General features: G+C 43.7%; 2 protein-coding genes across 3 annotated transcripts in view; both read right to left on the bottom strand.

Annotated features, from left to right (window-relative positions):
- The window catches only part of DGKD (diacylglycerol kinase delta), a 127,911-nt gene that overhangs the window by 94,247 nt on the left and 5,972 nt on the right, over positions 1–27,692 (bottom strand). The window lies entirely within an intron of this gene.
- Positions 23,949–24,991, bottom strand: LOC125095233 (mediator of RNA polymerase II transcription subunit 6-like). The gene has a single exon (XM_047721417.1). It carries the CDS (start codon positions 24,968–24,970, stop codon positions 24,230–24,232), a length of 741 nt encoding a protein of 246 aa, XP_047577373.1. The 5' UTR covers positions 24,971–24,991; the 3' UTR covers positions 23,949–24,229.

Genomic DNA, 27,692 nt, shown 5'->3' with positions numbered 1-27,692 from the left:
CCCGTTGCCAAAACTGTCGACATAGGTTGCTGTGGGGTTCAGCACAGCCCCAGTCCTGTGCCCCAATCAACCGTCACCCTATTCACAAGCTGGGTACATGCCTCTGCCCACACTGTCAGACAGAAGTGCCACAACCAAAGTCACTAAACTCCTCTCCTCCCGTAAATCCAATCGGTCCACCATTTACCTGGAGTTCCCTTAACAGCCAAAGTGGACAGCGGTCCACTCACCGTGGCTCAATGAAAGCCACGGTCTCGGTGGAGGTCCAGGCAGGGTCTCTACCGAGTCCCTTACCGAGTCCTTATCCTGGGACAAACCTCCACTGCTTAGATCTGTTATTTCCCGTGAGTTTGGTAATACTCTGCAGTGCTAGCTTTAATTTGTCTCAAGGCATGTTTTATTTCTTATAAACGTTGACTTTTACTGAGTGTTTTCCCCGACTTTTACTGAGTGTTTTCCCCCTTAATGTTCTGTGTCACCAGTGGGGAAAGGGGGGAATGTCACAGAAATAATCAAATTACAGTTAAAAAAAAGGGGGGGGCATGGCTTCTCCTGGAGCTGTTTCCCCTCCTGTGGTGTCCCGGGGGCCAGTCTAACAGGACAAGGGAGCCCTGCAGAGCACTCAGAAGCGAAATGCTCAAAGAACTACTTGATCATTAGACATGTGAACCACTGGGAGCCACTAAGAGACAAAACGAATAAACAACATGCCTAAAACAGGAGCCTGGCTCTCGGCACGTGCATACACTGTTTTCCCCAGCTGACAGAAACAGCCAATGTACAAGGGGTCTCACCATGGAATCAGGGAGAATACACAAAAACTGTGCCCCATATACTAAGACCGGTTCAGAGAAGTTTTAGAAGAATTACCTAATCCCATATAGCTTTGTACTTTAGGTAACTTTTTTTTTTTTTTTAAAGATTTTATTTATTTATTTGTCAGAGAGAGGAAGAGAGAGCGAGCACAGGCAGACAGAATGGCAGGCAGAGGCAGAGGGAGAAGCAGGCTCCCTGATGAGCAAGGAGCCCGATGTGGGACTCGATCCCAGGACGCTGGGATCATGACCTGAGCCGAAGGCAGCTGCTTAACCAACTGAGCCACTCAGGCGTCCCTTTAGGTAACTTTTTAAAGAAAGTATCTGTCCAAAGCACTTGGGTACCTGTGGCCACTGAAGATGACCTAAGATGAAACCAGATATAGAAACCTCATGTAACCCAAACACGTCAGACAGCAAGAGCAGAACACCAGTGCAGTCTGGTCCTTCCACTAGCCAAATCCAAACAGAGCAGGGAGGGAACTCGGGATGCAGCTCACCCCCACCCTGAGAAGAACTCCGAAGAAAGCCCCTGAGGGCTTCACCAACATGGGGCCATGCACCGGGACCCCAACCTGAGCCGCACAGTGCCCTGTCCACAGGGCATGGAAGTGCTGACGGCTGCTCCCCTCCTTATCCCCGCCACAGGACGTCCTCTCTAGGAGCTTCCCAGGCAAGGGGAGCTGCAGGAGCCAGCTCGTGACCTTGCGCCAGGTGTGATGGGATCTGTGCTGTCCAGTTGGCCTTATGGTACGATAGCAACCTTCTCCAGATCCCAGGAGAAAAACTACTGAGAACCTCCCTCCTCATGCTGTGGCATATGCCTCCACCTTTGCTTCTGAGGTCACCCGCCAGCTCTCCCAGGTAATGAAAGACTGGCAGCAGCAGAGAGAAGACGACAGCATCACCCAATGACCAAAGGAACAGACACGCGAACTACAGTCACAGAATCCAAAACGGCCATCCTAAACGAAGGCGCTGCTTTTCTGAAGGGCGGGAACATGTGCTGAACCAGAGGCAGATTCCATGGCAGAGACTAAGCGCCCCCTCTGATTCCAGTAGCTACAGGTAGAAAACATCCCCGGTACAGAAGGACTAGCAGGTCGTTTCCCGACGTTCTTTTCAGAGCCAAGTACACACGGACGTGCATCTCAGCGTGCTCTTCAGAGACCCAGAACAGCTATGTCTGCGCACAGCAAGGCAGACCCACAGGCGCCAGGGCCACGCTCCAAGGCGGCCTCTCCTCCTTGACCTCACAGGACTCTCTCGACAAAGGCACCGTTCCTCGCCCCCACGCGTCTTCCTTACCTCTGCAGGGGAAGTCACCACTTCCATCTCTTTTCTAAATGCAAATTAAAAAAAAAAAAAAGACAACAAAACCAACAAGCCCAGACCCAGAGAAGTTATACTAAGTTATCTTTAAAGGATAAATGCTAGAGTACTTTTTCTTGCATCTCCCGCCACACATCTCACACATAAAAGAAAAGCAAAATTAAAACACAATCCACTCTACCACACACACACAAATCTTTCAGAAAGCGGATGAGAGCTGCGATCTTGGGCTACCCAAGGAGGGCCGCTGTTCTATTTATAGAACAAGAGCACTCAGAAAAAGACTCTGGTGGGTTTCAGCGGAAAAGGCTGGGGAAAAGATAAAGACCAGTATTTCTTTGAAGCTTTCTCAGAAACTGCGTTTCTTCTCCTGATTCGCTGCTCGAGAATACTATAGATATGCTGCAGAATATTTTTAAACACTCAGTCAAAAGCAATGAACTAAAAGTGGTCAAGAAAATAACACCCCTGAATAATCTGCTGTGTTTTGCATTTGGCAGCTTGTAAATGGCACCCACAGGAAACACTGCTCAGCTGGCAGGGCTCCTCCTCGTGCCCAATGGAGCAGAGAACCAGAAGTCAAAAACCCAGACTCAAGCACAGCTCCATCAGGACATGCTGGGCGGCCATGCTCTTAGAACCATTTTGTCAAGTTCTTTGCACAAACAGAAGGGCCCCCTCTGTCCTTCAAGCAATCCAGGGCACCTTCATCACGATCAGAAACCCAGAAAGGACGGATCTGAAACACACACAGGCACTGAGAATCAGAGTGGGTAAGTGAGCCCCATGCCCACCTCCAGAGAGGAAGCAAATTCAGGGATGAAACCGGTAGTCCAAGCGTGGCCCTGGGTGCCACAGCCACCCACGGTGAGCAGACAGAGAGCAGCTGGCCCAAGGCGAGACTGCCAGGCACCTGCTGTGACAGAAGCTCAAGTCTCTAGTCATCCTGCTCAGGAACAAAGGACTGAGGAAGGCAGCTCTGGAAATGCCCTTAAAAAGGCTTCAAACCAGGGGCGCCTGGGTGGCGCAATCAGTTAAGCATCCAACTCTTGGTTCCCACTCACGTCGTGATTTCGGTGTCCTGGGATAAGCCCTGCATAGGGCTCTGCACTCAGCACAACCTGCTCGAGATTCTCTGTTGCTCCTGCTTGTGTGCTCACACACTCTTTCTCTCTAATAAATAAATAAATAAAATCTTCGGCCAGGGAAGTGGGGGGAAGAAGTTTCAAACCAGTGGGCAGGGAAAAGCAAGAACAGGCCCCTCGAGCCTGGTCAAACCTGCCCAGACTACTGAGAGCCAGGACTGTGGGTCTCAGACCCTCAGGTATACTTTGCATAGATGTTCTTGGCCACAGTATGGAGGAGAGGCGGAGGGAAACCTAGAAGCACGCAGAACAGTCCAGAAACTCTTGTAAGAGGGCAGCCAGCAACACTGAGCCTCTGGGAGGGAAACAGGGACACAGACATGAGAATGCCTGGGAAGGAGGCCACCACAGATGGAGACGAGGAGGACTCTGGTTTCACGAGGGAGGCTGGGCGCTTCATTTGGGGCATGCCCACGAGGTCCTCAAGCATGCCAGGGGGAGCTGAGCTGAGCAGAGAGACAGCAGCGGATATGAGGTCAGGGTATGAGACAAGGTTTAACAGGGGAGACATTTTGGTAAGGCATATACGGAAAAGGAGCACAAAAAGAGCAGGCACAGGAGACCGGGAACCCCAGGACACCAAGCTCAGGTACAGAGAGGCAGGAACCCAAAGGGAGGATAGAAGAAAGCAGGTACAAGGCCAGGATCAAGGAGACAGCCCCCAGGAGGCTGCACTGATGATGATGACTGGGTTGAGTCCGAGGAGGGCCTGCCAGGGCGGAGCCAGAGCACAGTACGCGGAATGTGACTAGGATGGGAGGAAGCATAGATAGGAGGTGGGTTTTTTAACCCACATGTTTCTTAACTTTTTATAAACATGGAATCATAGTGCACACACCATACTTTAACTTCCTATTTCCTGTCATGATATATCGTCAGCACCCTTCCACGTTAGTGAGTACCTTTGTCAGCTACAGAGCATTTCCGCGTACTGCTGTGCATGTACTCAACTCACTTGGGCTGCTAGAACAGGTGGAACGGGTCCCACTCAACACTACCAACAACGCTTCGAAGAACAGCGCTACAACGAAAGTCTGTGCCTATCCTGGACTCTTCCTTAAGGCAAAATGATGAGAAGCAGCATTTGGGGCTCAGGATAGCCCAGAAATAGATGCTGAGAGATTTGAAAGTGTGACGAGTGACAGCAGCAGCTTCTCCAGCTGGGGGTGAGGAGGGATCAGTCAGTGGCCGGGCCTAAAACAATCAATTATTCAAGGGCAAAAATGCTCTCAGTCCCCCACCTCACACACGTGGGCTACAGATGAAATGCAAAAGGCACAACTCTAAAAGTTTCAGCAGACAATAAAGGAGAATTGCCTTATGACCTTGGGATTGGGGGGGAAGGGGTCTTAAGCAGGACTGAAAAAGTACGAAACACAAATTATAAAACTGCTTAAGCCAACTATATTCCAACGGAGAACTTCTGTTGATCACAGACGCCTCACAAAGAAAGGAAGAGGGAAGCCAGGGTTTGGGAAAAGATACACGCAATACTGCCAATGGCCAGAGAGAGCACCCAGAACATTCTAAGAACCCCTGCAAAATAGTAACAAGAAAAAGCAACTGCTAAATGGAAAACTGGCAGAAGGCATGAACCAGAGCAAGTCCAATGGTGACTAAGAGATGCTGAAGGGCAGTATGCTGGACAGAAAGGATCCCTGGGGGCGACCTCCTGATGCTCTGCTGGGTTCACACATGCAGTTTTATTACACGCGTTTATGCTGCACTGACATTTACAGGCGTGTTACTCAACATGGGAAAAGAAAGAGAAAACAAAGTTCGTCAATAAAAGGACAGAAGTAAAAGCTCAGGCAGAGCTCTATTGGTGTCTTCAGCATCTTGTGTAAGTGGGAGAGTGTGCACATGTTCCTGACAACCAGCCTGCCTGAGTGGACAAGGTTAGCAGCTGAAGGCAGGCCAGGAAAGAAGGGGGAAGATAAAGGAGAGAGGAGTGAAAAATCCAGCCCAATGTTCACATCAACCATCTACTTGTCCTTAAACCTTTTTAGTCCTCCAGTAAAAACGTATATAAACCTGATGTTAGTCCACATGATAAAAAATCCACAAAATTCAAAAAAAGTGGGGAATTAGCATAAAAGTTAACACACAAAAGAACTATTAAAATGTTTCTGTGTGGGGACGCCTGGGTGGCTCAGTGGGTTAAGCAGCTGCCTTCGGCTCAGGTCATGATCCCAGCGTCCTGGGATCGAGTCCTGCATCGGGCTCCTTGCTCAGCGGGGAGCCTGCTTCTCCCTCTGCCTCTGCCTGCCACTGTCTGCCTGTGCTCGCTCTCTCTCCCTCTGACAAATAAATAAATAAAATCTTTTTTTTTTTTTAAAGATTTTATTTATTTATTTGACAGAGAGGTCACAAGCAGGCAGAGAGGCAGGCAGAGAGAGAGGAGGAAGCAGGCTCCCTGCTGAGCAGAGAGCCCGATGCGGGGCTCGATCCCAGGACTCTGAGATCATGACCTGAGCCGAAGGCAGCGGCTTAACCCACTGAGCCACCCAGGCGCCCCAAATAAATAAAGTCTTTAAAAAAAAAAATGTTTCTGTGGGGGAAAAAAAGCTAGTAAAACTTAATACCTTAAATTTGCATATCACTTGAAATTTTCATGAGCATTTTTATATCTGCTTGCTTTCTTTTTCTCCCCAAGATTTTATTTATTTATTTGACAGAGAGAGAGAACAAAGCAGGGGAACAGCAGGCAGAGGGAGAGGGAGAAGCAGGCTGAGTAGGGAGCCCAATGCAGGGCTCAATCCCAGAACTCTGGGATCACGGCCTGAGCCGAAGGCAGACGCTTAACAACTGAGCCACCCAGGAGCCCCTCCTTGCCTTCCTAACAGAACAAACACATGCTAATATTCTAACTGGCAAATAAGAAAACTGGGCGTTGAAAGATTGAATAATCTGTCCACAGTTAAACACCTACTAATAGACCACAAAGAAATATGAGGCCCCCTTCACTCTTATCAAAAATAAGGCATGCATGACATACCCAAAGACCTAGAGGTTATTTTTTTTTTAAGACTTTTTATTTATTTATTTGACAGACAGAGATCACAGTAGGCAGAGAGGCAGGCAGAGAGAGAGAGAGAGAGAGAGGAGGAAGCAGGCTCCCTGCCGAGCAGAGAGCCCGATGCGGGGCTCGATCCCAGAACCCTGAGATCATGACCTAGAGCCGAAGGCAGAGGCTTAACCCACTGAGCCACCCAGGTGCCCCCCTAGAGGTTATTTTAAGTGTTTACTAAGTACTCATATTTACTATATACATATCTGGCATTTTTACCTTTTAACCTTCCATCAACTTCAGAGTTACGTAGTAATATTCCCATCTTACAGATTAGGGAATAAAGGGTCCAAAGAAGGGCGCCTGGGTGGCTCAGTGGGTTAAGCCGCTGCCTTCGGCTCAGGTCATGATCTCAGGGTCCTGGGATCGAGGCCCGCATCGGGCTCTCTGCTCAGCAGGGAGCCTGCTTCCCTCTCTCTCTCTCTCTGCCTGCCTCTCCATCTACTTGTGATCTCTCTCTGTCAAATAAATAAATAAAATCTTTAAAAAAAAAAAAAAAGGGTCCAAAGAATTAAGTAAGTCACTCAATGCCATACAACTAGTAAAAAGACAACCTGGAATTCAAACCTAATTCCTAGACAGCAGACCAAAAACATCTGTTGACAAAAAAATCTACTGATCATAAAAATCTACTGGTAACTCTGATTTAAATAAACTTTTTTAAAGATTTCATTTATTTATTTGACAGAGAGAGAGATCACAAGTAGGCAGAGAGGCAGGCGGTAGGGAGAAGAAACAGTTTCCCCACTGAGCAGGGAGCCCCATGTGGGGCTCATCCCAGGATCCTAAGATCATGACCTGAGCCAAAGGCAGAGGCTCCACCCACTGAGCTGCCCAGGAGCCCCTCTGATTTAAATAAATTAAGCAAAGGTAGCTTCATCAATTCAAAACAGCATCCACAAATTCATCCCAATTCATCTGATTCAGAACTACCTGCAACTTACCTACAACTCCCCTACCCACCTACCACCCGTTCTTGTCACATCATCTCAGAAGCTGAGAAGTCTGCTCACCTTGGGCCACAACTGTATGCTGACACATCAATGTCTCCATGGCACCAACAACCAGCAGGAGCGAGAGACTAGAGGTGCACATGGGTTACTGCTGTACTGGAGAATGCCACCAATCCAACACAAAGGTGCCCACATGAGTTGTTTTTCCTAAAGACCCCAAAAACGCTAACCCACAGAAAAAGGACAGCCATTCTTTTCTTACCAATCAAGAGAACCCAACTTCCCCTTTGCTACTACCCTGGTTTTCCTCCTTCAATACACTGCCTGCAAGGTTAAAAGCAACCATGTCCCAAATCCCCTACATCACTTGAAGTTCCACCGAGAGTTAGGAAGATGTCCCATTCCTGTCCCCAGTAATATGAGGAGGGACCAAAGCAGAAGACCAAAGAGTGGCCCCAAAGTGTAAGGCCAAAATTCCCCCAAAAGAACTGCTCCTTGATCTGCCTTCCTTTGGAGTTCACAACCACCTTTCCTAAATCTGAGGGCTCTCCTATTACTCTGGTATGGCCTCTCTTTGCTAATGCACTCTCAATTCTGAGGGGGCTGGTTGAACCAAGTGTGGCCAACATCACAACGCTGATCACACCTCCCCAGTCCCGGCCACATGATTCACTTGGTCACAGAAACCTACACGGATGTCCCGCCAGGGCTGGGGAGGCAAGAGAGTTGCTTCGCACACATGTGAGAACACCATGTAGCTTTGAGTCCCCATTCCCTGTCCCTCTCACCTTGAATGCAGTCACCAAGTCTAGAGCTGTAGCAGCTATGGGAGACCATGAGCTGGGAGCCAGCAATCTAAAGCTGGTGAGGCAGAAAGGCACAGTGTGGAGTCCTAAGGCATCATGTGGCTGACTGACTCCCTGGCCAGATCAAGGGGGTCCCAAAGGGCTGAAGCTCTATTAGTGATCTTAATCACCTGGGTGCCCAAGCACAGCACACTCTGAGGAAACTTTCTGCAAAATATCATAGGGGGCTAATATCCCTAATCAGTAAGAGCCTCTAAAATTTGAGAATAAACTAACAATCTGGTTTTTTTTTTTTAAGGCAAAAACTAAAAGAATCTGTTCACAAGAAAAATAAGTAAAAATGGCCCTTAAACACATGAAAATGTGTTTGACCTATCTCATTAAAAAAAAAAAGAAAACTAAACTAAAATACACTATCATCATCAGATTCAAAAAACAAAAAACAAAAAACAAAACAAAAAAACCAGGTACTATGGGTGAGGCCATGAGGAAACCAGTACTCTGGGCACCACTGATCCAACAGGGCCTGAGGTGAGTCCTGAGGACAGGGACCTGCCAAAACCTAGCAAACCTACACATCTACCCTTTCACCCTGCACGCCAACTCCAAGAAGCCTACCCCACAGATACTCTGGCAAAGAGCATAAAATGAAGTCTGAAGTCTGTACAAGGCTATCTGCTGCAAAATATCATAGCAAAAGTCTAAAAATAACACAAGTGGTTGAATAAGCTATGGTATGGGGCGCCTGGGTGGTTCAGTGGGTTAAGCCGCTGCCTTCGGCTCGGGTCATGATCTCAGGGTCCTGGGATCGCGTCCCGCATCGGACTCCCTGCTCAGTGGGGAGCCTGCTTCTCCCTCTGCCTCTGCCTGCCTCTCTGCCTACTTGTGATCTCTGTCTCTCTCTCTCTCATTCTGTCAAATAAATAAATAAATAAAATCTTTAAAAAAAAAAAAAAAAAGCTATGGTATATTAAAAAAAAAAAAACAAAACAGAATACTATACAATTGTAAAAGGAATGAGGAAGATCTTTATAGAGCTATGGAATGATCTCCAAATTCTATTAAATGGAAAAAAGAAAGGTGCAGAACACTTATGGAGCCTGCTACCTTTTGTAAAGTGGATGTGTGTGTACACGCACACGTGTCTGCAGAGATAATTAAAAGCAACTATGTGTATATATAATTTTTTTTAAATTTCCAAACAGAAACAATGGAAGAATTAACCAAAATAATAAAATAATAAAAATGACTGAATGGTTCCCTCTGGGTGGAGAGGGCCAGAGCAGACGAGACAGGAAGGAAGCCAGCATTCTAGAAGGTACAGAATTGTAAAAGGACTCCCAGAGAAGGGAGGCCGCCGCCACCTGGCACAGCACCCAGGACAGCTCTCACTGGCCCCTATCTAAGGGCCTCCACAGATGACCCCACTCCATCTACACAAAGAATGCGCGCATTCTCATTCCTCACAAACGGGAGGGGAGAAGACAGAGTCAGGGGGTGTGCAGGGCCTACTCTGCACCAGGAACTTAGGAAGCCTCAGGATCTCATGATCTTCACTGTGAGGAGTTGCTTCCCCATTTCCTATATGAAGAAACTGAGGTCCAGAGAGGACCGATATCCACAGAGAAGGGACAGACGTGGGGTTCAAACCCAAGTCTGTGTGATTTCACATTTAGATATCAAGTGAAAAAATTAAAAAGTATGCTTGGTGAAAGGTTTTCTTTTGTTTGTTCTTAGAGGTAAGACTAAACGACAGTCACAACTAATCCTCCCACTTCTCTGGGGTGAGCGCATGGACAGATGTGCACGGGTCAGGGCACAACCATCCCCACTGCACACCACGTGGGCAAACCCACCACCAGCAGCAGGAGCGACTTCCAAGTACGTTTGTGTACACACACACACACACACACACACACGCTGTGGTGCACTCATAGCACCACAGCCTCACAGGGCTGCTGTGAGCCTACAGAGTAAAATCCTTCTCCCCATGGACCGGTGGAATGAAATGCACTCTTTGTTTCAACAAATATTTATTGAACACTTAAGTGCAAGTACGGCTGGGAATATGATGATGAAAGAGACAGGACCCTTGACCCTTAAGGAAATTGTGCACTGACAGAGGGATACTTTTACAACATAAAAAGTACCATAGGAATGTGCTTTAAATACTTAGAAGAAAGCAGGGCTCGGGGCTGAGGACAGAGGAAACAAGAAAGACACAATGCTGATGACTACTTAGACCGGGTGACTGATTAAAACTCCTCTCCCGGGGCGCCTGGGTGGCTCAGTGGGTTAAGCTGCTGCCTTCGGCTCAGGTCATGATCCCAGGTCCTGGGTTCGAGCCCCACGTCGGGCTTTCTGCTCAGCAGGGAGCCTGCTTCCTCCTCTCTCTCTGCCTGCCTCTCTGCCTACTTGTGATTTCTCTCTGTCAAATAAATAAATAAATAAATCTTTAAAAAAAAATAAAAAAATAAAAAAAAAATAAAATAAAACTCCTCTCCCTACTTTTGTGTATGTTTGGAAATTTCCATCAGAGGTAGAGACAGGGTGCTCTGGAAACTCAGAAGTGAATGAAACACACCGGAGGCCTGAATGCAAGGCCTGCAGCTGCTACCACTGGAGCTAAGGGCAGCAGCTCCCTGACACCCCAGGCTCCTGACCTGCAGATCCCACCTCAGGGGGTGCTGCCCAGAGCAGGAAATGCCCAAGAAGCTGCAAAGTGCTACACAAATGCAAAGCCGTGTTATAACCATCACTACTCAAATGACTCTTCCCTGGGTCCCACTGCCCCCTTGCCCGTTTTCAGACAGAAGGTGGAAATAGAGTCCTGTGTTAAGCAGCCGCCTCTGGGCTTACGGGAAGTGCTTTTTCTTCACTTGAGAACACTCAGTCCAGCCACACTGCTAACACCTGCCACTGACATCCTGCAATAACATCCTTCCAGTGTGTTCTCAGTGCGTAAATTAGACAGAAAAGAGGGGTTATGTAATATACAAATTATTTAATAATCTGCTTTTCCAAATATATTGTGACCAGATCCGCTTTTCTGTGTTGCTCTGTAGCCTGTTTCATCTTTTCAAGTGCTTAAGGGCACTGAAATAATTATGAGCAAATCTAAAAAACTGACAGCATTTCATACATGAAATAGTTTCAATGTCAGGTTAAAATAGATCTTTTTAAAAAATATATGTCTTATTTATATCAAGACCCTGAACTCTGCTTAGGTAAGTTTAAAGTTATTTTCAACACAGGAGTTAAAAGTTTAAACAAAGGGGAACATAACTAAGATACTGCATATAACGTATTCATTTATTAGGATACTATGAAATTTAAATCCTACTTATCATGCCCTTTTGTGTATCTGGCTCCTTACACTGCATCTGTTTTGATCTGACAGCTGGAACTGTTTCAACTGTGATTCAGGACATTCCAGAAAAAAGCCTAAGGGCAGACTCTTCTCCATCTTCTGCTACCTGCACACAGCACCCTTTATTACCCTCCACATCAGGAAACCTCGATTGAAGGACATCGTGTTAAGCTTTTGTTTTTGTTTTCTTTAACAAACAATATGCCCATTTTAGAAAATTCAGAAAATTAAAAATAAAAATAATACAAACTGCACCACCCCTGGTATCAGGGCACAATCTCTGGCATCAGTTCGGAAACTTTCGTTGTCTTACTTCCTATGCAGTGTTTTGCACACAGCTGAATGGCATTCTGTACACACTGCCTCTCTGTTTCCCCAACATGACAAAGTACTGTCCACATTACTGCCTTCCTCAATCACCCGAATGGCTGCAGTAGACACTAAAGCCGCAACTCGCTCTGCCACTTCCCAATTGTGCGGCCTGGACACTCAACCACCATGGTAACCTTCACGCACTTTCAAAAGGGAAGCAAGACCACCTATGCAGGGTGCGTGATGCCAGCACAGAAAAGCTATGTCAGCTCTGTCATTAACCCACTGAGTTGCTACACTGGGCTGGACTATCTTGGGGTTTGCAACTTTTTATATTTAATGCTGCAATAAACATAACGCCATTGTACTTTTTCTTATTTAAGATTTCCTCAGCAAGTGGAGATGCAACATGGGGGGTTAAGGGGGTAGGAGAAGAATAAATGAAACAAGATGGGATTGGGAGGGAGACAAACCATAAGTGACTCTTGAGGGTTGCTGGGGGGAAGGGGATTGGGAGAGGGGGGTGGGGTTTTGGACAATGGGGAGGGTATGTGCTATGGTGAGTGCTGTGAATGTATAAACCTGGCGATTCACAGACCTGTACCCCTGGGGATAAAAATACATTATATGTTAATTAAAAAATAAATAAATAAATTATTTTAAAAAAAAAAGAGTATTTCCTCAGCATATGATTCCACCAGTGGAATTACTGAGTCAAGAGTATGGACCGTCTATGTTTTCCAAACATGTCACCAAATCATTTCCCCAAATGACTGCACCCGTATGTGCTGCTGGAGAGTGAAGAAGCTACAGGGTTTCTATACACAGCAAAATTCCAGCTCACGCACAAAACTGGCTGGATATAAAAATCTACTTAGACAATTATGACTAGTAGATAGTAAAAATACACTTGGGCAATTAGACCCATAACTCAGTACTGACAAACCTCGTTTTTACTTGCCCTCTTTAAGTACCTGAAAACATAGAAAAAAGAGATGAAGAACAATTTCTTAGACTTCCTTTTCATTCAGCTTCTGACTACTAATCCATCTTTGTCAAAGAGTTCAAATATAAAGACCACCAAGTGGGATTAGACTTAACAAGATGAGTATTTCAAATTTTCCCAAACCATGAAAAGAACTGAACCAAGTTCACACTCCATACTTGAAATATGGAGAGTTCTAGGACAAAAGAAATTCAGAAATACAGATATTTCCTTTCAAAACCTTCAAATGTGTAACTGTCTCATAAACATCCATAAGAATGATTCTACTATCAATCCTTCTATGAACTCCACTGAGACCACTCCAAAATAGTCAAGATTACCAACCAATTCTGAGAAGCTCACAGCTGATTTTTTTTTATAATTTTTTTTTATTTTTTCAGCATAACAGTATTCATTATTTTTGCACCACACCCAGTGCTCCATGCAATCCGTGCCCTCTACAATACCCACCACCTGGTGCCCCCAACCTCCCACCCCCCACCCCTTCAAAATTCTCAGATCGTTTTTCAGAGTCCATAGTCTCTCATGGTTCACCTCCCCTTCCAATTTCCCTCAACTCCCTTCTCCTCTCCATCTCCCCTTGTCCTCCATGCTATTTGTTATGCTCCACAAATAAGTGAAACCATATGATAATTGACTCTCTCTGCTTGACTTATTTCACTCAGCATAATCTCTTCCAGTCCCGTCCATGTTGCTACAAAACTTGGGTATTCATCCTTTCTTTTTTCTTTTTTTTTTTTTACAGCTTTATAAACATATATTTTTACCCCAGGGGTACAGGTCTGCGAATCGCCAGGTTTACACACTTCACAACACTCACCATAGCACATACCCTCCCCAATATCCATAACCCCACCCCCTCTCCCAACCCCCTCCCCCCATCAACACTCAGTTTGTTTTGTGAGATTAAGAGTCACTTATGGTTTGTCTCCCTCCCAATCCCATCTTGTTTCATTTACTCTTCTCCTACCCCCTCAACCCCCCATGTTGCATCTCCTCTCCCTCATATCAGGGAGATCATATGAGAGTTGTCTTTCTCCGATTGACTTATTTCGCTAAGCATGATACCCTCTAGTTCCATCCACGTCGTCGCAAATGGCAAGATTTCATTTCTTTTGATGGCTGCATAGTATTCCATTGTGTATATATACCACATCTTCTTTATCCATTCGTCTGTAGATGGACATCTAGGTTCTTTCCATACTTTGGCTATTGTAGACATTGCTACTATAAACATTCGGGTGCATGTGCCCCTTCGGATCACTACGTTTGTATCTTTAGGGTAAATACCCAGCAGTGCAATTGCTGGGTCATAGGGTAGTTCTATTTTCAACATTTTGAGGAACCTCCATGCTGTTTTCCAGAGTGGTTGCACCAGCTTGCATTCCCACCAACAGTGTAGGAGGGTTCCCCTTTCTCCGCATCCTCGCCAGCATCTGTCATTTCCTGACTTGTTAATTTTAGCCATTCTGACTGGTGTGAGGTGATATCTCATGGTGGTTTTGATTTGTATTTCCCTGATGCTGAGTGATATGGAGCACTTTTTCATGTGTCTGTTGGCCATCTGGATGTCTTCTTTGCAGAAATGTCTGTTCATGTCCTCTGCCCATTTCTTGATTGGATTATTTGTTCTTTGGGTGTTGAGTTTGCTAAGTTCTTTATAGATTTTGGACACTAGCCCTTTATCTGATATGTCATTTGCAAATATCTTCTCCCATTCTGTCAGTTGTCTTTTGGTTTTGTTCACTGTTTCCTTTGCTGTGCAAAAGCTTTTGATCTTGATAAAATCCCAAAAGTTCATTTTTGCCCTTGCTTCCCTTGTCTTTGGTGATGTTCCTAGGAAGATGTTGCTGCGGCTGAGGTCGAAGAGGTTGCTGCCTGTGTTCTCCTCGAGGATTTTGATGGATTCCTTTCTCACATTGAGATCCTTCATCCATTTTGAGTCTATTTTCGTGTGTGGTGTAAGGAAATGATCCAATTTCATTTTTCTGCATGTGGCTGTCCAATTGTCCCAACACCATTTATTGAAGAGGCTGTCTTTTTTCCATTGGACATTCTTTCCTGCTTTGTCGAAGATGAGTTGACCATAGAGTCGAGGGTCCATTTCTGGGCTCTCTATTCTGTTCCATTGATCTATGTGTCTGTTTTTGTGCCAGTACCATGCTGTCTTGATGATGACAGCTTTGTAATAGAGCTTGAAGTCCGGAATTGTGGTGCCACCAACTTTGGCTTTCTTTTTCAATATTCCTTTGGCTATTCGAGGTCTTTTCTGGTTCCATATGAATTTTAGGATTATTTGTTCCATTTCTTTGAAAAAAATGGATGGTACTTTGATAGGAATTGCATTAAATGTGTAGATTGCTTTAGGTAGCATAGACATTTTCACAATATTTATTCTTCCAATCCAGGAGCATGGAACATTTTTCCATTTCTTTGTGTCTTCCTCAATTTCTTTCATGAGTACTTTATAGTTTTCTGAGTATAGATTCTTAGTCTCTTTGGTTAGGTTTATTCCTAGGTATCTTATAGTTTTGGGTGCAATTGTAAATGGGATGGACTCCTTAATTTCTCTTTCTTCTGTCTTGTTGTTGGTGTAGAAAAATGCAACTGATTTCTGTGCATTGATTTTATATCCTGACACTTTACTGAATTCCTGTACAAGTTCTAGCAGTTTTGGAGTGGAGTCTTTTGGGTTTTCCACATATAGTATCATATCATGTGCAAAGAGTGATAGTTTGACTTCTTCTTTCCGATTTGGATGCCTTTAATTTCCTTTTGTTGTCTGATTGCTGAGGCTAGGACTTCTAGTACTATGTTAAATAGCAGTGGTGATAACGGACATCCCTGCCGTGTTCCTGACCTTAGCGGAAAAGCTTTCAGTTTTTCTCCATTGAGAATGATATTTGCGGTGGGTTTTTCATAGATGGCTTTGATAATATTGAGGTATGTGCCCTCTATCCCTACACTTTGAAGAGTTTTGATCAGGAAGGGATGCTATACTTTGTCAAATGCTTTTTCAGCATCTATGGAGAGTATCATATGGTTCTTGTTCTTTCTTTTATTAATGTATTGTATCACATTGATTGATTTACGGATGTTGAACCAACCTTGCAGCCCTGGAATAAATCCCACTTGGTCGTGGTGAATAATCCTTTTAATGTACTGTTGAATCCTATTGGCTAGTATTTTGGCGAGAATTTTTGCATCTGTGTTCATCAAGGATATTGGTCTGTAGTTCTCTTTTTTGATGGGATCCTTGTCTGGTTTTGGGATCAAGGTGATGCTGGCCTCATAAAATGAGTTTGGAAGTTTTCCTTCTATTTCTATTTTTTGGAACAGTTTCAGGAGAATAGGAATTAGTTCTTCTTTAAATGTTTGGTAGAATTCCCCCGGGAAGCCGTCTGGCCCTGGGCTTTTGTTTGTTTGGAGATTTTTGATGACTGTTCCAATCTCCTTACTGGTTATGGGTCTGTTGAGGCTTTCTATTTCTTCCTGGTTCAGTTGTGGTAGTTTATATGTCTCTAGGAATGCATCCATTTCTTCCAGATTGTCAAATTTGTTGGCGTAGAGTTGCTCATAGTATGTTCTTATAATTGTCTGTATTTCTTTGGTGTTCGTTGTGATCTCTCCTCTTTCATTCATGATTTTATTTATTTGGGTCCTTTCTCTTTTCTTTTTGATAAGTCTGGCCAGGGGTTTATCAATCTTATTAATTCTTTCAAAGAACCAGCTCCTCGTTTCGTTGATTTGTTCTATTGTTTTTTTAGTTTCTATTTCATTGATTTCTGCTCTAATCTTTATGATTTCTCTTCTCCTGCTGGGTTTAGGGTTTCTTTCTTGTTCTTTCTCCAGCTCCTTTAGGTGTAGGGTTAGGTTGTGTAACTGAGACCTTTCTTGTTTCTTGAGAAAGGCTTGTACTGCTATATATTTTCCTCTCAGGACTGCCTTTGTTGTGTCCCACAGATTCTGAACCGTTGTGTTTTCATTATCATTTGTTTCCATAAATTTTTTCAATTCTTCTTTAATTTCCTGGTTGACCCATTCATTCTTTAGAAGGATGCTGTTTAGTCTCCATGTATTTGGGTTCTTTCCAAATTTCCTCTTGTTATTGAGTTCTAGCTTTAGAGCACTGTGGTCTGAAAATATGCAGGGAATGATCCCAATCTTTTGATACCTGTTGAGACTTGATTTAGGACCAAGAATGTGATCTATTCTGGAGAATGTTCCATGTGCACTAGAGAAGAATGTGTATTCTGTTGCTTTGGGATGAAATGTTCTGAATATATCTGTGATGTCCATCTGGTCCAGTGTTTCATTTAAGGCCTTGATTTCCTTGTTGATCTTTTGCTTGGATGATCTGTCCATTTCAGTGAGGGGAGTGTTAAAATCCCCTACTATTATTGTATTCTTGTCGATGTGTTTCTTTGATTTTGTTATCAATTGGTTTATATAGTTGGCTGCTCCCACGTTAGGGGCATAGATATTTAAAATTGTTAGATCTTCTTGTTGGACAGTTCCTTTGAGTATGATATAGTGTCCTTCCTCATCTCTTATTATAGTCTTTGGCTTAAAATCTAATTGATCTGATATAAGGATTGCCACTCCTGCTTTCTTCTGATGTCCATTAGCATGGTAAATTCTTTTCCACCCCCTCACTTTAAACCTGGAGGTGTCTTTGGGTTTAAGATGAGTTTCTTGTAGGCAACATATAGATGGGTTTTGTTTTTTTATCCATTCTGATACCCTGTGTCTTTTGATTGGGGCATTTAGCCCATTAACATTCAGGGTAAGTATTGAGAGATATGAATTTAGTGCCATTGTATTGCCTGTAAGGTGACTGTTATTGTATATTGTCTCTGTTTCTTTCTGATCTACTACTTTGAGGGTCTCTCTTTGCTTAGAGGACCCCTTTCAATATTTCCTGTAGAGCTGGTTTGGTATTTGCAAATTCTTTCAGTTTTTGTTTGTCCTGGAAGCTTTTAATCTCTCCTTCTATTTTCAATGATAGCCTAGCTGGATATAGTATTCTTGGCTGCATGTTTTTCTCATTTAGTACTCTGAATATATCATGCCAGCTCTTTCTGGCCTGCCAGGTCTCTGTGGATAAGTCCGCTGCCAATCTAATATTTTTACCATTGTACGTTACAGACTTCTTTTCCCGGGCTGCTTTCAGGATCTTTTCTTTGTCACTAAGACTTGTAAATTTTACTATTAGGTGACGGGGTGTGGACCTATTCTTATTGATTTTGAGGGGGGTTCTCTGAACCTCCTGAATTTTGATGCTTGTTCCCTTTGCCATATTGGGGAAATTCTCTCCAATAATTCTCTCCAATATACCTTCTGCTCCCCTCTCTGTTTCCTCTTCTTCTGGAATCCCAATTATTCTAATGTTGTTTCGTCTTATGGTGTCACTTATCTCTCGAATTCTCCCCTCGTGGTCCAGTAGCTGTTTGTCCCTCTTTTGCTCAGTTTCTTTATTCTCTGTCATTTGGTCTTCTATATCGCTAATTCTTTCTTCTGCCTCATTTATCCTAGCAGTGAGAGCCTCCATTTTTGATTGCACCTCATTAATAGCTTTTTTGATTTCAACTTGGTTAGATTTTAGTTCTTTTATTTCTCCAGAAAGGGCTTTTATATCTCCCGAGAGGGTTGCTTTAATATCTTCCATGCCTTTTTCAAGCCCGGCTGGAACCTTGAGAATCGTCATTCTGAACTCTATATCTGACATATTACCAATGTCTGTGTTGATTAGGTCCCTAGCCTTTGGTACTGCCTCTTGTTCTTTTTTTTGTTGTGAATTTTTCCGCCTTGTCATTTTGTCTAGATAAGAGTTTATGAAGGAGCAAGTAAAATACTAAAAGGGTGGCAACAACCCCAGGAAAATATGCTTTAGCCAAATCAGAAGAGATCCTGAATTGTGAGGGGGGAGAAAGGGGATAAAAAGGGGCTCAGAAAGAAAGAAAAAAAAAAAGAAACTATTAAAAAAAAGAAAGCCGATAAAGAAAAAATATAAAAAGAGGAAAAATATATATATATATATTAGATAAACTATTTAAAAAAACGTTAAAAAAAGAAAACTATAAAAGTTAAAAAAAATTTAGCAGAAGAAGAGAAAAAGAAAAAAAAATTGAAAAAGAAAAAAAAATTAAATTAACTGCAAGGTTAAAAAATCATGGGGAGAAAACCATGAGTTCCGTGCTTTGCTTTCTTCTCCTCTGGAATTCCGCCGCTCTCCTTGGTAGGTGAACTTGGTCCTGGCTGGGTTTCCCGTTGATCTTCTGGGGGAGGGGCCTGTTGTAGTGATTCTCAAGCGTCTTTGTCCCAGGCGGAGTTGCACCGCCCTTACCCGGGGCCGCGCTGAGTAGCTGAGTAATCCGCTCGGGTTCGCTTTCGGGAGCTTTTGTTCCCTGAGCGCTTTCCGTAGAGTTCCGGAGGGCGGGAATGAAGATGGCGGCCTCCCGGTCTCCGGCCCGGAGGACCCGAGAGCCCGGGGCCCCACTCCTCAGTGCGCCCTCAGAGAACAGTGCCCAATGACTCCCGTCACCCTGGCCTCCGGCCGCGCTCCGAGCTGACCGAGCCTGAGACCGGTTCAAGGCAACCCCGAGCTGAGAGTCACTCCTCGGCTCTGTCTCTGTACCCGGCTTCCCCGTTCTAATACCGGTAAGCTCTGCGACACTCAGACACCCCCGATCCTTCTGCGACCCTGCGGGACCTGAGGCCGCGCTGACCCCGCCTGGGCTTCACCCCAGTTAAGCCTCTGGAGCGATGTCCCTCAGCGGAACAGACTTTTAAAAGTACTGATTTTGCTCCGTTGCTCCGCCGCTCGCCGGGAGCCAGCCCCTCCCCCCGCGGTCTATCTTCCCGTCGCTTTGGATTCACTTCTCCGCCAGTCCTAGCTTGCAGAAAGTGGTTGATTTTCTGTTTCTGGAATTGCTGTTCTTCTTCTCTTCAATCTCCCGTTGGATTTGTAGGTGTTTGCAATCTTTAGATAAGCTATTTAGCTGATATCCCGCTACCTGAAGTAGTCTCAGCCTGCTACTTCTCCGCCATCTTGACTCCTCCTGAGAAGCTCACAGCTGATTTTAAGTATTACAGGGTATGTAGCTTGAAAGGCCAAATCCAGCTGGAAAAAAAGTGGCCCTCTTCAACAAACGATGCTGGGATATCCACATGCAAAAGACTAAAAGTGGACCCTTACCTCACACCATATAAAAAAATTAACACAAAAAGAGCTAAAACAATAAAACTCTTGGAAGAAAACACTGAAGTACATTTTCATGACCTTGGATTTGGCAATGGTTTTTCAAATATAACACGAAAAGCACAAGCAAGAAAAGAAAAACATAAACTGGACTTCTCTAAAATTTAAAACTTTTGGAAAAAAAAATTTTTAACTTTTGTGCATCAAAAGACACTATAAAGACTGTGAAAGGAGGGGTATGTGGGTGGCTCAGTCAGTTAAGCTTCTTACTCTCAGTTTCAGCTTGGGTCATGATCTGGGGTCATGAGATCAAATATTACATCAAGCTCCATGCAGAGTCTGCTTGGGATTCTTCCTCTCTCCCTCTCTCTCCCCTTCTGCTCCTCCCCCGACTCACATGCACACTCTCTCTCTCTCTCTCTCTCTAAAATAAATAATACCAATCTTTTAAAAAAAAAAGACAGTGAAAAGAGAACCCACAAAATGGGAAAAAGTTCATTAATCTGAATTTACTGAATACTGAAGGGCCCAGTATTCAAAATATATAAAGAACCTCACAACTCAACAACAAAACGATAACCCAACTTAAATATGGGCAAAGGGGGGGCACCTGGGTGGCTCAGTGGGTTAAGCCGCTGCCTTCGGCTCAGGTCATGATCTCAGGGTCCTGGGATTGAGTCCCGCATTGGGCTCTCTGCTCAGCAGGGAGCCTGCTTCCCTCTCTCTCTCTCTCTCTCTCTGCCTGCCTCTCCGTCTACTTGTGATCTCTCTCTGTCAAATAAATAAATAAAATCTTTTTAAAAATAAATAAATAAATAAAAATAAAAATGGGCAAAGGACTGACATAGACATTTCTCCAAAGATATACAAGAGGCCAACAAGCATATGAAAAAATGCTCAACATCATTAGTCACTAAGGAAATGCAAATCAATACCAGGAGATGTCACTTCACAGCCACCAGGATGGCCATAATAAAAAAGAAAAAAGAAAAGAAAAGAAAACAAGTGTGGGCAACTGCAGAAAAACCGGAACCCTCCTACATTGCTACTGTGCTGTTGGAAATGTAAGATGGCATGGCGATTGTAGGAAACAATTTAGAGGTTCCTCAATAAGATATACACATAACCACCCAACAATTTCACTCCTTGGGTAAATACTCAAAAGAACTAGAAAGAGACATTCAACCAATAACTTGTTCATAGCAGCTCTATTCTATTCACAACAGCCAAATAGTAGTAGCAATTCGAATATGTATCAACAGATGAAGGGATAAACAAAATGTGGTATATCCATACAATGGCATACTATTTGTCTATAAAAAGGAATGAGGCACTGATACATGCTACAACATGGATGAACTTTGAAAACATCATGCTAAGGGAAAGATGCCAGACACAAAAGGCCATATATTGTATGATTCCATTTATATGAGATATCTAGAAAAGGCAAATCCACAGAGACAGAAGGCAGATGAGTAGCTGGGGAAGAAGAGGGAATGGGGAGTGACTACTTAATGGGAAAGGGGTTTCCTAGGGGATAAAAAAAAATATGGAACTAAATACTGGTGATGGTTGCACAACACTGTTAATACCTAACGCCACTGACCTGTATACATTTAAAATGGTTAAAGTGAGGGGGTACCTGGCTGGCTCAGCTTATAAAGTATGTGACTCTTGATCTCAGGGTCGTGAGTTCAAGCCCCACATTGGGAATAGAGCCTACTTAAAAATAATGAAGTAAAACAAAATAAAAGTAAATAAAAATTTTTTTAAATAAAATGGTTAAAATGGTAAATAAAGAAAAAGAACAAGAGTGCCCCTCTCCCATCTTGCAATAAGGGACAATGCACCACTTGGCCTGGATCCTGGGGTGTACTTCACCATCATGGCGCAAGAGGAGCCAGGCTTAGGAAAACTACCACAACCCAGGCACCTTCACCTTCAGATGGAGAAGAGCAGAGCCAGCCAAAAGCGGGTGGCAGATGACCCAAAGCATCACACTACTCAGACTGAGGTGGCAGGGAGAGCCGGCCCAGAGCAGCACAGGCACAGCACTGGACCTGCGACCAATCTCGGGCAGGACTCACATTCCCCCCAGCAGCCAAGCACACAGTTAATGGCACTTCAAACCCGAAGACCGGAAAAAACATTCCAGGACTGATAAATCAAAACAAGACAGAGGGGGGGAGGGGTGGGCTGAAGATATATTATAAAGCACATGCATAAATCTAAATGAATTTATTACAGAAACCAGAAGACCATTTTAGCAAATACGTGCTTCTTGTTTTTAGATTACAGGAAGACACTGACTCTATTAAAAAATTAGTTTTTTCAAGGACAGGGAGCACCAAAATGAGAACAGGATGAAATTAAAGCACAACAGCTGCGATACAGGACATGATTAGAAAAGGAAGCAAAAATAATCACACCCCAGCAAAATTAAAATCCACATATAAGGAGCTAAAGGGGAAAACGTACACTGCAGGAAATGTCATTGGTCATGTACAAGACAAAAAGTGAGACCTCAGAAAGCTGCAGGATACAGTGCAGAGAAGACAAGACTGGGAAGAGCTCACCAACAGAGTGATAAAGGGACAGATTAACCCACAAACAATAAGAACCACAGAAAAGGAACACAAAATAAATGGAGATGCAAAACTGAGAGGTACAAACCCAAAAAAGGAAAAGCAAAGCCCCACCAGGTTGATGTGCTAAACTCACTGGGCACTGCCTGTCCCAGACACCTCAGCCCCAGCCCACCATGACCTACAGCCCCACCTCTGGGATCTAGCCCAAAGATGAAACGACAGATCAAGGCACAGCAAGCAAATGCTCACAGGCCAAAGAGCCACCGTGAAGGGGCTCCCCTAGGAAAAAGTGGACAATTTAAGCATCAAAAGGAATGACTACCACTGATTGTAAAACACTGAATAAAAAGAATGAATCCACAGTGACAAAGAGTGAGACAGCGAGGGAGAACAGAAAGGGAACGTTTGCCTCCATCGGAGAGGATTCTTCTACCAAATCCTTACTTTGAAAATTGGTAATTAAACAGGAAGAAACGAGCAATTACCCTGCCTTTTTTTAAGGAGAAATTGTAGCTTTTCCCCAGTTGAAGTGGGAAAAATTTACAGAATACCAACAGACAAACGTGGAAGAGATGACAGAAAAGGGGGAATCTCCATTTTGCAAACTCGTAATTGGTTCAGGAAACTCTTAGGCATGAACGCTGAAAACTGTTAAAGATAAGTATATTTGCTTGGTGCCCAAGAACCACCTCACAGGTTCCCTCCTGACAAAGAGGGAAATCCACACTTCCAATGGAAATATCTAGCATCTCCACATAAAGCAAATGATGACACAGCAGAGGAGACAGACTGACAGGACACTGAACATCCCAGATCAAGGAAATTTGCCCAAACATCAACCTGAATAGAATCAAGTCTTCAAAACTCTCACTTCCAATTTACAGCAAACAAAAGGATCAAAGAAACCACAAGGAAACAATCAAAAAAATCCAGACACAGATTTTACAAGACCACTGCCCTTGTCTCTCCAATTCATCCATGTCATAGTGGGGAGGAGGAGAAAGTGCCTGTGGGGAGTATTTGAAGCTCAGAGACTGAAGAGGTACAACAAAATATAATGCAACAATTTTGATTGTTACATGATCCCCCAAGGGAGGCTATAAAAGACATTTTGGTTCAACTGGGGGAATCTAAAAATCATGTGCTTATTTTAGATATTAGAAAATTACAATTAATTTTTAGGTATAATAACGGTGTATAGGAAAACATCCTTATTTTTAGAAGTCCTTATCTTTAGGAGTTTAGGTAGAATAATGATATACTTTAAAATGTCATTTTTATGAGTTGCATGCTGAGCTATCCAGGTGTAAACTATTGTGATACCTGTAAGTTACTTTTTTTTTTTTTTTTTGCTTTATATAAATATTTTTATTTTGCTTTTGGATGTATATAGCAGTGTACATTTGAGTGAGGAGGCTGCTCAAGCCGAATAGGGAAAAGGTTACAAAATATACATTAAAAATATTCATATCAAAAGCATGAGGATCCTTCCATCCTATTTTAAAGAACAAGCACATTCATACAAATGGAAGGGCTGTGACAAAGAATTTCCAAGTTCAAGAGCCTGTCATAGTAATGAGGTATAAATAACGGGCAAGAGGAGTCTTGCAAGCTTCTCTCTTCTCCATTGCTCACTGAAGTCTCATTCGTTTTTCAGGAGGGCCTTTGGTGCTCACTATCTGTTGGACGTTCTTTGTGGTCTCCTTCTCTTCAGATTTTACAGTTTCTGGTACAGGTTCTGCCTCTTTCTTTGTCTGATCCACTGGGACAGGCTTTTCTCCAGACTTTTGCTGCACAAATTTGGGTGGAAATTTCTGTCTTAGGTCTAGGAGTAAAGCATCCACACGTTGTCTCTGAAAAATAGAGCTTGGTTCTTCTTTCCTTTTAGCCTTAGGTTTGACTTTATCTTGCTCTTCATGATCTTTGAAATGCCACCAGTACCCTTTGGAAGGGTGGTACCGACAGTAGGACATGGCTTCATCAAAGGCTGACTGAATGCCGTGCACCGCAGTAAGCACCCTAGAGTTTATAACAGACCCCAAGTCTGGGGCTTGATAGATCACTCCAGCAATGATATAGTAATCAGCCAGTGGGATAACTTGGGTAGGGGACTGCTGCTGTTGCTTCCGAATGATAAAAAGAATGGGTTCTTGAGCATGTAAAAGGATGTATTCTACTCCAACCATTTGATTTAAGTGTTCTAATGTTAGCCTCTGCATTTTGACCACCTCATTATTACATGTTCTGTCATAAAAAGGATTACTTCTTTCTGAAAAGTAATCCAGGACACTTCCACTGTTCAAAATGGGGATCCAGGAACTGTCAACCCAAGAGATTCCCAGCAGATTATCTCGAATATCCACCGCCGCCATAGTTCTAAAAGCGCTCGCAGGTTCTCCTGTAAGTTACTTTCAAAAGATTTAGCAGATTACTTATATTCAACACATATAGATAAGGCATTTTTGGCAATACATTAACAATTATTGATTCTTTTTTTTTAAAGATTTTATTTATTTATTTGACAGACAGAGATTACAAGTAAGCAGAGAGGCAGGCAGAGAGAGAGAGAGAAGGAAGCAGGCTCCCCGCTGAGCAGAGAGTTCAATGCGGGGCTCGGTCCCAGGACCCCGGGATCACGACCTGAGCCGAAGGCAGAGGCTTTAACCCACTGAGCCACCCAGGCGCCCCACAATTATTGATTCTTGGTAGTAAGTATATTAGGCATACACTGTACTATTACTATTATTCTTTTTAAATTTTTCATAATTAAAAATTGAAAAAGAGCCTTCCTTGCAAAGGTATTCTCCACAGAATATACGATACAACCATTACAAGGGATAAGAATAAAGAGATTTTAACAACACAGAGAAATGCTTGTAACATTAAAGTGAAAATTTACATATACTTTCATTCCAATTCTGTTAAACATACCCAGAAAAATACTCTGTAAGGAAATACAAAAGTAACAGTAATGATAGTGCAGGTGGACCTCTGGGTGCTGAAATCAGGATCTTACTTTCTTCCCCTCCCCTCCCTTCCCTCCTCTTCCTTCCAAGCTTCTCCCACTTCCTTCTCTGACTGGTCCTCCCCCTGCTCTGGCCGCATCCTAAAGCCAGTGGCTGAGCTGAGTGGGCCCTCCCTCCCACAGTCCTACTGCTCCCTCTCTCAGGCTCTGGGAACCACTCCCACTGCTGCCACATGACTATCAAGGGACAAGGTAGGACCCAGTAGGAAGAGGTGCCATCTGGAATCTACGAGGCTTGGGTGGCTTCATGGCACCCTGGCAAGCCACCTAACTGCCCGCCCCTCACCTGTGAAATTGGGATAGTTGAGAATAAGAGGAGCCAGGGAACCACTGCAGGTAGAGCTCCTTATCTCAGAGAAGAGCTCCATTAACCAGTCAACGGAACCACAACCCTCCTCTTCCCCAGCACCCACACCAAACCATCACTAAGTTCTACCAATGCCAAATCCAACGAACTCTATCACCACCACCACAGCCTTGACCCAGGCTACCAGCTCCCATTCAGGTGGCCACAACAGAGCCAGAGTGATCCTTTCAACATAGATCAGATTACGTCTCACTCCTTCCTAGAACCTTAAAGCAGGGATGGCTGGCTGGCTCAGTCAGCAGAACATGCGACTCTTGATCTTGGGGTCATGAGTTCGAGACCCATCTTGAATATAGAGATTACTAAAAAAACAAAATAACAAAACAAAATCTTCAAGCAATAGCACCTCACTCCTACAGAGCCCCCTAACACAGCCTCCTACCCAGCTCCCCAGCCTCATGTCCCTATCAAGGTCGCCTTAGGTCTTGCCAACTCTATCCACATCAGCTTTCTTTTAGCCTTTTGACTTCCCCAAGCTCCCTCTGGCCACAGATCCTTTGTATATCTCTTTGACCAGCTACATCCTCCTCATTCTTTTATTAATCCTTTAAAAAAAAATCCTTTTCATTATAAAATAGCATACATAGTAAGTCCACAGAACAAATACTCATAATTACCACAAATTGAGAACCCACCACCTACAGCAAGGAACAGAACACAACCAGCACTCTGGAAGCATCTTCTCTAATGGACTATCCAATCACTACCCATATTTTCCCATTATCCAGACTTCTCTGATAATCATTTCTTTGCATGCAAGCTTAAAGACACAAGCAGGCAAGACTAAACACCTTATGTCCTATACATTCCATCCTGGATATAAATGGAATCATATACAACATTCTTTCATGTCTGTTTTTTTGCCCAGACTACATTAATGCTATGATTAATCCTAAATCAGCAGGTAGCTGCAGTTCATTTTCACTGATGCATAATATTCTCTTGTAAGACCATACCATAATTTACTTATCCATTCTACTGCTGACTGATGTTTGCATCTTTCCACTCTTGAGCTATTATAAAAAACACACTAGTAATACTCTTGTACTCTTGGGGTACATTAGCTCACATAAGCTATTAGATACATACACCTAGAAGTAGAGTTGCTGAAACATAGGGTATACATTTGTTCAACTTTAACAGACACTGCCAAAATGTCTTCTAATGTGGTGTTACCAAATTAATATTCCCACCAACAGCAGCCAAGCTTTCCCTTGCTCCACATCCTTCCTAACACCCAGAAAGACACATTAAATGAAGAGGTGCACAGGGCAGGGTATGGAGATTGAGGAGAAGCAGAGCTTCCATGCCCACTCTGGGCATGCAAACCACACACACACTCACACATTCACACACACACACTACTGTGCTCACCAACCCAGAAACTCCCGGAATCTCCTTGTTAAAGAGGTTTTATAACTCAATCTTCAAACCCCCTCTGCTCCAAGGAATTTGGGGGAAAGGCTGAAAGTTCACACTTTTCATCACTTGTTTGGTCTTTCTGGTGACCAGCTCCCATCCTGAAGCTATCTAGGAGCCCCATCACAAGTAACCCCATTAGCATAAATTCAGGTATAGCCAAAAGGGGCTCATTATGAATAATAAAAGACAATCTTATCACTCATGGTCGAAGTGAACATGAATTTTAGAGGGACACTATTCCAACTGTTCCTGACCTCAAGGTAAAAAGCAGCCAGCCCCA

Source organism: Lutra lutra, chromosome 3 (genome assembly GCF_902655055.1).
Source record: "Lutra lutra chromosome 3, mLutLut1.2, whole genome shotgun sequence".
Taxonomy (NCBI): domain Eukaryota; kingdom Metazoa; phylum Chordata; class Mammalia; order Carnivora; family Mustelidae; genus Lutra; species Lutra lutra.
This window is presented reverse-complemented; position numbering and strand designations above follow the sequence as displayed.